Consider the following 12,778-nt stretch of genomic DNA (forward strand, 5'->3'; position numbering starts at 1 on the left):
GCCCCATTATCGTTATTTCACGCATGGTTCTGACAAAAATAAAAACAGCTTGTGCGTTTCAGTAAAGTGATACGTCAATTTCTAGCACTTCTTGGTGCTGTAAATAAGTGTTACGATCGATTCCCAAATTATTAAACTCGAAAGAATGAAAGAACAAACTTGAAAGAATGAAAGAACAAAAGGTAAAGTTGGACTTGCCCATATTTAAACTTGCAATCTGAAGGTCACAAGGATGACAGAAACAAGTGCTGAACCATCTTGTTGAGTAAAATCAACCATATGAAAATATGATGAGCTGAAGAATCAATTCTACCCATCAATTTTCTGCTGCTTAGGGGTTTTGATTAGAAGTGCCCTGGAGGGATAGGTGGTATAGACCAGGTGTGATAAAGTCAACTTATTACCAGTATCAGTGGGATCAAGGTACAATATGAAGATTTTGATACTAGTACACGAAAATCCAAAAATCACTTTATTTATTATCGTGAGATACTGACTTTATCGGACACAATACAAATCTGCCCAAATTGGAATTCCAACACCGCCCAAATCAGGAGTTTGCACAGGAATAAGGATTTACCGGGACACTTGTAATCAGCCACTAAGTGGTTCTTTCTGTACAGTGCAGACTCATACACACTACTTAAAGAACCTAAAACAACCTTTATGTTGTTTATTTTATTTGACCATTAACTTCGATTATAATTCTATAGCGACTCAATTGCTTTGAAGTGGAAGTGCACCAGCATGTCACACACATTCACAGCAAGCAGCAGCTACCACGGCCCCATGCAGATTACCTCATCCTGTGGGTACAATACCTGGGGTTGGAGTGGCTTCAAGGGGCGGTGGCACACGACAGGGAGAAGAGAGTTACAGGGAGAAAGTGGGAAAGGTGGGAAGAAAAAACAGAACGGATAAAGTGAAATCACAGCCAACATATATTGGGACCGTGCAGTCACGACACCAGGAGATGCTTCATGCGAATCAGCAGGACAGGCAACACTGAGCATTTCAAAAAGAGGGTAAATGTTAACAGCTAATAGTACTAGTCAAAAACCGATCTGTACGCATGAGAACAATTTATATTTTAATATCTCTCAAAGTACTGAGTGCCTCTGCTCAGGACTATAGTGAACATTCCTCTGGTGCACTGTGGGTAAGAGGCGGGTCACCTCTGATAGAGCTTTGGGGCTTGCAGGAGCATCACCCTTGAAGTGCCTGTGGGGCGCTGGCAGCTCCAGTGGGTACCGTCAGCTACCTCCTATAGGTGCCCAATAGTGAAAGCTTCTTTGGGCTCAAGGGTTCTGGCCTGTGTAACTTTACAATTTCCCCACAGTACACCAGGGACATCCTTAATCATGCCCCAAACAAAGGTGATTTCAATATCTTCATTTTGAATATAAGGGTACACGATAAAAAGTCAAATACTGGATTTGTTGAGATGGTACATGGCAGTAAAATAATAAATGGACTTGCCCGTAAATGTAGTTTCCCAGCGAGGGTTCCCTCCAAATATCCAGAAACTTGGAAAAGGGTCAAATTACCTTCATTTTGAGTCTGATACTCAGTTTGGGAGTCCTAAAGTTAGGAGTCCTAACTTTACTACTCCTAAACTGAGAAAAATCCTAACTTTAAGACTTTCGGTATTCACAGAAGGCAGTTAGGAGTCCTAACTTTACTACTCCTAAACTGAGAAAAATCCTAACTTTAAGACTTTCGGTATTCACAGAAGGCAGTTAGGAGTCCTAACTGTACTACTCCTAAACTGAGAAAAATCCTAACTTTAAGACTTTCGGTATTCCCAGAAGGCATTTAGGAGTCCTAAAGTTAGGACTCCTAACTTCTGTGAATACCGGACTGAGTAAGTGCCTTCTGTGAATACTAAAATTAGTAAGTGCATTCTGTGAATACCAAAATGGTAGTAAGTTTAGGATTTTGTTTAAGTTAGTTCTGTGAATCGGGCCCTAAATAGGCCCCAGAAGTCCACCTAGTTCAAATCAGTACTGACCCTTCTCCTCATTGGAACAGTAAATCCCTAATCTTAGTCATCTGACATGTTCACCCTGTGACCCACTGCTTTATTAATTGGAAAATGTGTGATTCACCCCCCCCCCCCCCCCACCCCACTCTATCCTCCCCCAAATCTCAATGACTGAGCTACGCCCCGGACACTGAACCTGGAAAAGCATATCGCCTAAACATTTTTTTTATGTTGCCAGTGCTTCAAATCTGCCTCATTAGCCTATGGAAATATTTAAAAATAAAATCATTTCCTCAGAAAGTGAAGGAAATGGCAGCAAACATTAACACTCATGGGCAAAAGCTGGTTGATCTTGCCCATGACCTGGGGAATGTCGTATTAGCTTTGCTAATGTTATTTTCCCCCCAGATGTCTACTGTGCATATGCATGCATTCGCAGCTGGCATCTTGTAATGTTTTTTTTTTTAGAAACATCAATACAAGATGGCCTCCACAAATCTGTGTTCATCTTTCTTGAGCATTCATGGAAGCTATATTGCAATTTCTTTTTTTGGGAATCCTCAAGGGTCACCAATTCTCTGTAACTCTTCATGTGATTGCCAGTAATCATTAGCACAATGCAAATTGTCCTTGAGGGACAGTTTTATAGTACAAAATGCTATACTGGGCATTGTACGGTGCAGAACGTGATCATATAGACTGTTTTATGTTCATCATGATATTCCTTTTGCAAAAGGAAACCTTTTTGGCATTGCAGCCCACAAAAGAATAATTTTGTCTCATGGCTGTTTGAAAAGAAGTTGTGTAACAAATTTTAATTAAAAAAAATACGTTTTTTACTCTGGCAAAAATTGAAACAACAAATGTTTTTGACATAGAATTTCTGACACTTCTTGATTGTGTTCAATTGTACAAATGGAAAAGATAGTACTAAGCTGTGGGCAAAAGCGGTTTGCTCCATTCCCTAAAAAGCAGGTAGCAAATAGATGTAAAAGAAAATTGCTCCATTTAAGTTTTATGTAGTTTGCCTAGAGAGTCAATTCACTTGAATGGTCAGTATTAAATGATCACAGACAGCGCATTGACTTTGCAGGTGAACGGAGATGCACATCTGATTGTGAGCCCTGCTGCGGGCTTTAAGTGTCCATAATCAACACAATGCCATGTTTTACAGAACAAATTGAGAAAGACTTTCTTGTAACCATGTCAAGGGTGAGATGTTCAGTGTTTGTGACACCAATATCCACTGTAATTAAGGCAGGCAACTTATGGGACCATCCACAGGCATAGCTGCTTTCAGACAAGACAAGTTGACACTGAACTGCCCTTTTTATGTGAATGTATCAAAATATGAAGCAATTTACACAATGATGAAAGACTGGAGTCAAGGATCATAGTTTCTGTAAAACATGACACCTGAAAAAAGCCACATAACCATACAAAGAAATGTCTGTCTTGATATTCTTTTGGCATCAAGTTAATGTCCAAAGGCAAGAGTCCTATAGCACTCGAGAGACACTTTGCTCCTAGGTCACCAATGAAAGGCACCTACCTTCGTTCAGAATGATTGGTGACTCGTCTGTGATGGCTTCGCCTGTTCCCACCTGTGTACGGGCGCTGAGTGAGAACTTATAGCGCGAGACAGGGTCGGTTCGCTGAAGACTGTATCGTGTTTGGTTGGGAGGGAAGGTTTCTACCACCGGCCGTGAGGTCCTAGTGCCATTGACTGAGGGGAAGAAAGGACAAGGCACATTCAAAATGCAAACAAAACACAATGTTGTGCATTCTAAGCATACTTCTTGGATCTTTTTGCAAAGCACTCAAATTTATCTGAAATCCAGGAAAGAAAGCAGTCAATCTGCACGCTTAAACACAAAGCTTTCCTCTATGCGGTGCGAGTCTGGTGCAACTGCAAACATTCCACTTTAGGTAAAACTTTAGGCTTACTTTAGGACAGGTGCAAGCTGAGAACTGGTAAAGCTGTGAGTGCTGGTCTAGGGAACGATGGGTGCTCTAATCTAGGTTAGTTGCAGCTGTTGAACAGCGATGTGATTGTGCCTTCTCAGATTTAACTTTAGGAGTGTTTTCGAAGAGATGTCACAAAGAAAAACAGAAAAGACAGGGACAGAAAGAGAAGACTGAGACAGAAAGAGAGTGACGGAAGAAAAAGAATGAAAGAGAGAATGACGATGAAGTGGGAGATGGCACTAAAGTAGTTGTAGAATAAGGAAATATGGGCAGGAAACTACATAAATAAAAGGAAGGGAGAGGATATAAGGTAGAAGGAGAGTTTATTGGAAAGGGGAGGATGCAAAGAAAGAGAGAGGAACGAAGTGCAAAGAGGGGAGAAGAAGGAAGATAAAAGTATCTTTTTAGACCTGCCAGACAGAGTAGTAGCCTATGTATCGAAGGCCTGGCTTCCTATGCTTGCAATGGTCCACTCTAATATATAACCATTCAACTAGTTTGACCTGCAGCATTGATATGACCAGATAGAGGGACATGGCTGTAAGTACCATTCATGCTCATTCACAAAATGCTAACATAACCATTTTCTCTCATCTAACTATCTGTGGCATTACTGTTTCATTCATGGTGTTGCCTCTCTCCACCAATGTACTGTGTGAAAGTACATTCTTGTTCATTACATAAGCATCACCTCTGCTCTTCAGATTATATAGTTATTGAATAACTATATCTGAGTGAATTGTATTATAAAGAGTTCTGAAATCCGGGGCTACAGTGCCTGGGGCTAAAGTGCAACAGAAAAAAACTATTAAATAATGCAAGAGTTTGTAGACTTGGAAAACGGTACTTGCTAACATAATGTAATAAGGAACAGCAAGTTTTACACACACAAAGTTGGCACTTACACAAGTGGTATTTCAGCGAGTACCCAGTGAGCACACCGTTGGGGTGTTGAGGGTGGTCCCACTCTAGGATGATACTCTCCAGATTTGGCTGTCTGACCCTGAAATACCTTGGGGGGCTGGGTACTGTGAGATAGGCAAGAAAAGAAGATAAGTTAATACACATGGAAATAAATTGCACAGTTTCACCAGAACATATCCTGTCGCTCGAGGGGGAGGTGTTGCCCTCATTTACAATAAGGGCAAGCCCTATAAGCCATTACTGCTATAATGTAGTGGTCTCTCTCAGTTGCACATTGAACATTGTTAATAGATATACATCCAACACCCTCATTTACATCTCCCAACCTTTCCAATGCACATGGTAAATTATGTTGGCGGAGTAATCCTACAGCAGTACTAAGTTCAAGCAGCTGCCAATCGCACCTTGATTTTAAGACTGATCTTGCTATCACCCACATAATGAGTGTTGGTGTGCGTGGCTTGCCATCAGTGAGCTGTGCCCATTTTGTCCACAGTTCTGCTGCTAATTGGAAAGGCAGCAAACAAGTGCAGCATTGAAAGACTGAGCAGGGGACCCTGCTGAAAACAAGATGACATTGAGGGCCGCACATTAAGGGTCCCAGAAGCGGGGCAGCGGCTGAGTGAAGAGGAGTGTCTGGCGGTTGACATAGGAGCAACTTGGATCCCTCTGCATGGAAACTAAGAGGCATCCACCCGCTGGTGAGAGACTGGAACCCAGAGCAGTTTTGCTGCAGCACTGGATATGCCCTCTGCCCCTCTCTTCCCCATGGAGACCAGGCGGCCTGCTGTGTGGTACCTGTGGCCTGTCTTTAACTCCACCACTTGGGAGGTGGCATGCTTCAGTTGTGTCTGTCGTTGGGCATCAGCCAGCACAAACTGACATGAAGCAATAGCGACGGGGTAGGAATTCCTGCTCATTGGGCTTGTCCTGAAGGACCTTCTTTGCTGAGGAGTGACGAGCCCTGCATTCACAATCAGTGTCCCCTGCTCGCACACCCTAGGTGATTCCCGGTGACACATTCATAGGTGCAATCTGCAATTTGATAGCCAGCTTAGAAGGAGTACTGACCGCAGCTACAATGGCTAAGGGCAGGGACGCACCCACTCCCAAACAAGGCAAGATAAAAAAAATTTACTACAGTATTCTCTCAACCAACAGAGAAATCCGATGCAGGGATTGGCTTAGGCATAGGCAGACTCCACTCCACCTCACAAACCAAATTACGTTTTTAAGCCATACAGACCTCAATCTTGGCCTTTGAAGCTAAGATTGGTGAGGTTGTGTGGACGTGGCACTGCTCAGGCATGATCTCAGAAATGTAGTAAACCGGATCACTTCTCAGAACTAGACAACATGGTTAGAAACCTCCAATCCACTGTTGAGCAACTTGAAAATATGCTATCAACCCATCAAAATGAGCGGAGGATGCTGAAGGGCGGTCTTGCCATACATAATATTCTGAGATTAATTGGCTTCCCTGGAAAAGTAGAGTGGTCTAGCCTAGAAACGGTCCTCGAGACATGGCTGAAGGGCCTCCACACGGCAAACAAACTCTCTCCCTACTTCGATTTGAATCCGTGAAAACACAGACTTTTCCAGACTACACTAGGCCGGTCCAAGCACCGAAGAAATCAATTGACCATGTAAAGAAAACATTGAGAGCTAGGGGCCTAAAATACAGGCTGCTCTATCCAGCCAAACTGAAAGTTATATTTCAAAATAGAGTGCACTTTTTTCAAGATGCTAGAACCGAAATAGTCTTGTATGGAGGTGGTCGGCCTGGATGGTAGTGAGGAAGTTGACTGAGAGGGTGGGAGAAGAATTTGTGCGCGGAAATACAAAGGTAAAAGAAAGAAGAGGCAGTCATGCAATATGCAAAAACAAATTCCCAGATGCACTTCTACTACAAGAGATCCACTTGTGAAGCACAAAGTCAGACTTTCTGGGCGGCTATGACTATACTAATGTTTACCAGTCGGATTCAACAGGAGATGCAGCAGGAGGCTATCCTCCTTTGTAAATCTGCCCCACTTATTTTATCCATGATCTATAATGATGATTTGGGTAACTTCTATTGCAAGACTGCTTGGGTGTCATTTATGGACATTGGTCGGTGTGTACACTTTTGGGCAAATTGCAGATCTGCTACAAGACACCTCCACACAAGATGCTGATCGAAGCAGGGGACTTAAAATTCTATAATGCACTCAGCCTTGGACCTGAGTGGGCCCACCAAGACGCATAGTACTCAGACTATGTCGAAATGGACTGAATCACTGGGACTGTGTGACACATGGCGTGGGAAATATTTTCTAGAAAGGCAGGATATTTTTTACAAGGTCCGAGAGCAATCCTTTTCCAGATTAGGTGCGTGATGCAAAGTCAACAACTTACACTGGACCCCCAGGCTGTGAAAGTACAAGTTTGTGAATGCATTTTGTACATAAGGACCCCAATTCTAAATTGAATGTCCTTCACAGATGAAAGTCCATAAATCTCATGGTATTTGACACATGATCTCTCCACAGCATCCTCCTGATGGCTTCGGCTGCAGCATTCTGTGCCCCCTACATTTGACATCAGAGCAAATATATTCTATAACATAATGCAGCCCCTCCAACTGCACAAAAGTGATTAGATGATTAAACAGGTATGATAAGTCTTAATTTGTCAAGCTGGTATCCCATCTACTGATGTCACCGATCACATTAAAGTTCATATTTATGTCAAACTGAAAACCAGGCTTTCCCAACTTTTAAAAAAATAATTATTTATTTATTAGCAGTTGGAAATACATAGAAAATCGACAACATTTAAAATAGCAAGAAACTTGCATAGCGAACACAGTTACAAAATAAGCACTAATTTCACAGATCAATACAGCAGAACATATTCACATTCGTGGAATTTTCTCTGTATTTCGTGTGTTTACATCCAAACTACCCACCTGTGTATGCATTAGACGCTGGCGAAAAGGTAGCTGACCATCTATAACGGCTCTGGCTATTGAATGTTACACTATGAGTTACAAATGGGTCCCTCTGCAGACAAGCAGTGTCCCGCTATGGTGGCAGGGGTCGGGTTTCTACGGAGGAGGAATGAAGTACAGGGTCCCAGATGTCTCAGGGTCTAGATCTTGGTGGCATTTGTTCCCAGAAAGCAGATAGTTGTTCAGGAACGTGAGTTAGGTCGGTGAGCCAAGTATGGGCTGTTGGTGCCTTCAACCTGTCCCAATGAATCGCTACTCTAACTTTGGCCTGGGTTTCTCAAATTTGGTAGAAAATGTTACATTAGAGTTGTGCACGAGAGGAGTATAAAGTGAGGACAGATTATCTCAGCCTGTAAAGAACACTACATCTCCACAGGATAGAATTCACTCCCCATAAACATACTACTTTATTGTAAACAATCTTGAATGGTAACTCAGGGCTTCTGCCCTCGTTCTTCATTCAGTTGTTCTATAACTAGGTTTACGCTCTACAAATAACTGTATACATACCTAAATATTTAGTTGGAGGCATTTATCGCGCATCCGAGACCTTATTTTTCCAATGATACACTGAAGTTTACTCTCAGGCAGCGATGTGCAGTTTCAAAAGGCTCAACATTTCTATGAGACACCTCAGACTTCTCCAATCTGTGGTCAGAGCATTACATTTTATAACTGTTGATCAATCTTTATCTTCATACTTGCACAAAGATGAGTTATTTATATGACTCATTCAGAGAGACAGATCGATTTGCAAGGGGCAGTTTCAAACAGATAGGTGCAATCTAAAGTTGGAGTTGGCAGTGAACGAGATGCAATTCCAAGCTCCAGACATAGACAGTATAATACTGCATGGCATGTGTAAATAAGTCATGTTTCTTGCTACTAAATTAACGATTATAGTGGCTGGTACTCATCTACTCATGTGCCTTCCTACCCTGAAAAATGCCTCCACACAGTGCAGCTGATTAAAATCCTGGGTAGCTTTTTTGAACACAATATCAAAGGTAATAGCTAAACTTCATCAGTAATAAACCTTTTGTCCTGAATACTTGGAGCAATTGGTTCCTTTAACTCTTTTGCACACTGTGTGCAAAAGATCATCAAATTAGATTTGTCTCTACTCAAAAACAGTAATTGTGCGTATCTGGTACTACTGCCTGCTACACAGATTAAAGAAACTGAAGATTGCAGTAGCAAAAGGGTTAGTCTCCCTCAGATGCCAAGAGCATATTACCCATGCACATCATTAAACAGCAGTTAGGATTGAGCCAAATGGACTTCAGGGGAATGTACAGTGGTAGTCACATGTATTATGGTGCAGAAACAAATTTTATTTGAAAGGTTCATACACTGTGTCTTTTAGAAATGCAATTTTATTTTATCTGTGAAGGGAAAGCTGCTTTTTCTCTGCACTGAAGGCAACTATAACAATAGATTTCCAGCATCTGTAATGTCTCTATTTACATCCAAAGGATACTTACTCAACACTGGGCATTAATTATGAGAGTGCATGTACTGGAGATGCGGTATTACAATGGACAATCATCCTGACAGGTCTAAAGATCCGCCATTCAACACCCCATTGTACTTCTAGCATCTGTAATGACAGCCTTGGCACGTGCAGAAACCATGTTAGGTAAATAATAAGCTCCAAATGTGGTTCACTCCTTTTTTCCCGCAAAACTATATTTCATTCTATAACGGAATGAGCATGTGGAGTTTTCTGGCAGTTTCTCCATCCCCCTTCATTCCATGATCTCCAGCAGAGGTACACACTGATTCATGGGAGAAACCGCATTTGCAGCAACTAGAAACACCATAAGGTTTAGCTTAAGGAGTCCCCAGAGAGAAGATATTTTTAAAGACTAGGATATAACGACTATTTCCCTCAATGCAGCACATATGTCTACACTAGGAAAGGACAAAAGCAAGAAAATAAATGTAAAATGTAATTGTTTTTTTCTAATCTTTATGGTAGGATCAGTACAATCCTTTTCAGTCTGGATCCTTTATAAACATTAACTTTCAAGTGACTTTGTAAACTAAGTATTTTACAGTGACAGTGCCTCTCTCTCTCTGGTGGCCTTTCTTCTTGCTCAGTGATGAGGACTAGACATAACACACCTAGGTACAATGCTTTCATTCCATCCTACCTCCTTCAGGTGTTGTGAACTCCTTGGTCTCACTCCGTGGCCCAGCTCCACGTCCATTCACCACGGTCATCTCCAGTTTGTAGTTACTGTATGGCACTAGTTGGGACACCATGCCACGCAGACGGTCACCGCTAAAACTAGCATGTTGCTGTCTCTTGGATACCCACAAGTTCTTCAGCAGGCTGCTCTCACGCCAGAAGTAGGCCTTCAACAAAATGGGGGGCAAATAAATCTGCAGCCCTTCTGGGGCGTTTCCCGTTACTTGGATTAATGTTAGGCCAGTGCAGGTCAGGTTAGAGGAGGTGAGGAGCAACAGCAAGTTATCGAAGGTGTATGTACACAAACTCTGACAATCAAATATTGTTTTAGTAAGCCATCCCTTAGAGCAGGATTCTTCAAACTGGGAGGCGGGCATTATGCTGATAACTGTGCATCGTTTTAAACAGAAAACAAAATATGAGCGGCAGAAAGCTGCGCTGCCATGGGCTATCACTAACATCTTTTGGCATGTATATCCTAGCTGGGAGTATGTGTCAAAAGGGAAGGGACTGCAAATATTTTTCAAACCCTCCACCCTCATTTCTAATACTCACACTGTGGATACTTTTACACGTTAGTAAGGCCTGCCTGACCAGAATAGTATGTTTGGCAATCAAGTATTTGATTGCAAATTTAAAATGGTAACAGAACTTCACTGCAATGTTTAAACACGTCTAGACATATTTAAACTTTGCCAATTTATCAGAATTGTGAAAAAATCTGAGGGGGCCGATGAGTTTTTTTCCCCCCACGGGTGGCGGCGGGGGGCACCAAAGAGTTTGAAGACCACCGCATTAGAGGCAAAAGGTCTGAGATGAGGAAACAATAAGGAAACTATCCATCTCAAAATAAGTAGATGCTTTATTATCAGTCCACAAAAAGAAGAAGAGGCAGCGAAAACAATTGGAGTGGTAGCGTCAAGAATGGATGTGGATGTCAAGGTGGATATGGGCATTAGTAAAGTGCTTATCACGCTTTTGAAATATCTGAATTTCTTACATCATCCACACTAGTGTTAATCAAAGACTTTCCTTAAACTTTGATAACACCTTTGGCAGACAACTCATGAGCATGACAAACTGCACATGTATTGAGTTGCTTCCCAATTTCAGATTTAAAAATAAATTAACAGAAGTATGGGCATTCTAACAATGATGCGCCCACATGTAAGCTCTCAAAACATACAGTAATACAAAATAGTAAACTGTATCTGAATAGGAGAATGATATTCAGAATATCAGGAACAATTTCAAAGAAACACATGCCGCAACAAAACCTAAGTATAATCAAAATATAATCTGAAAAAAATCTGCACAACAAATAAAACCCTTGACAACAAGTCAATACCATGCATCATTATATACATACATATATCGAAACACAACTACACACACACACACAAGAAATGTAGACACACAGGTTCTACACACACACACATACATAGAGCTGCACACACCTAAAAATTACATAATTATTGCCTCCTCACACATTAAACTGCACAAAAGCACTATGAAGTTTACACATCAAATGTATACACACACGCACACACACACACACTCACACACTAAATCATCTCACCTGCATACACAGTTTCCAAGCACAGCATGGGGACACCTCTCACATTCATATACTTAAAGAACAAGTTACTTACCTTTGGTAATGCCTTATCTGGTTGAGACTATATCTAGCCGCAGATTCCTTACCTTAGAATTATCTCCAGATGTCAGAGAGGATACAGACATTTTTTGTGAGCAGTACTCCTGTACTCTGGTAGGTGGTGTTGTTCAGCTCCGCGTAGCATCTAGGAAATGCCAGAACGTATGTGCGCAGTGTCTGTACTGATGTCACCCCAGTGTGCTGATGTTAGTTTCTTTTCACAACTTTCCACGCCAGGAGGGCAGTGTCATGAAGAACTCGGGCTACTGGTGTGAAAAACCAGGGCCCTGAAAAGGAAAAGCCCTATCGGTAGAAATCAATTCGCAGAAAGGGGAGGAGGGATGGGTCAGTAATGAATCTGCTTCAAGAGTCTCTAACAGATAAGACACTACCGAAGGTAAGTAACTTGATCATCCAATAGACACTTTTAGCAGAATATTCCTTATCTTAGAATAGATGCCCAAGCAATACCTCCCCTCGAGGTAGGTCTGCAAGAAAATTTCACATTATTAAGTCCTGTAGGACTGTACAGGCTAAATGCCCATCCCTACGGACCTGAGCGTCGAGGCAGTAGTGCTTGGAAAAACGTGTGCAGAGACGCCAATGTTGCTGCCTGGCATATGTCCAGGACCGGAACTCTATATGCTAACGTTGTGGGCGCAGCTTTAGCTTGGTGGAATGAGCATGCAAGCCCTCAAAAGGTTGTTTCTGGGCCCATGTGTTGCATATTTTAATGCTGAGCACGATCCATAGGGAGATGGTCTACTCCTGTAGGCCTTTCTCTTCTTCGCTTCGACATACCCCACCAAGAGTTGGTCGTCCACCTGGAACTCTTTTGTGTGGTCATGGTAGAACGACAATGCTCTTTTTGGATCCAGACGGTAAAGCCTCTCCTCCTCCTTGGAGAGATGAGGATAGTGTACATAGTTGGCAAAGTGATGGACTGACCTACATGAAAGGGAGTGACAACTTTTGGCAGAAAGGAAGCTCTAGTGCTAGAGTGAAACAGCTTGTCTGGGAAGATGTTGAGCTATGGAGGTTTGGATGACAAATCCTTAA

The 12,778-nt window shown here is 42.0% G+C and overlaps 1 protein-coding gene across 1 annotated transcript in view; it reads right to left on the bottom strand.

Moving 5' to 3' along the window:
- NFASC (neurofascin) overlaps window positions 1-12,778 on the bottom strand; it is a 639,840-nt gene that overhangs the window by 121,799 nt on the left and 505,263 nt on the right. The window contains exons 23-26 of the mRNA XM_078644633.1: window positions 10,025-10,229; window positions 4,837-4,980; window positions 3,537-3,710; window positions 822-836 (exon numbers count right to left, since the gene is read on the bottom strand). Coding sequence (XP_078500759.1) covers window positions 822-836; window positions 3,537-3,710; window positions 4,837-4,980; window positions 10,025-10,229 — 538 coding nt within the window. The remainder of the gene's footprint in view (window positions 1-821; window positions 837-3,536; window positions 3,711-4,836; window positions 4,981-10,024; window positions 10,230-12,778) is intronic.

This window comes from Lissotriton helveticus, chromosome 5_1, assembly GCF_964261635.1.
Source record: "Lissotriton helveticus chromosome 5_1, aLisHel1.1, whole genome shotgun sequence".
Classification (NCBI taxonomy): Eukaryota; Metazoa; Chordata; class Amphibia; order Caudata; family Salamandridae; genus Lissotriton; species Lissotriton helveticus.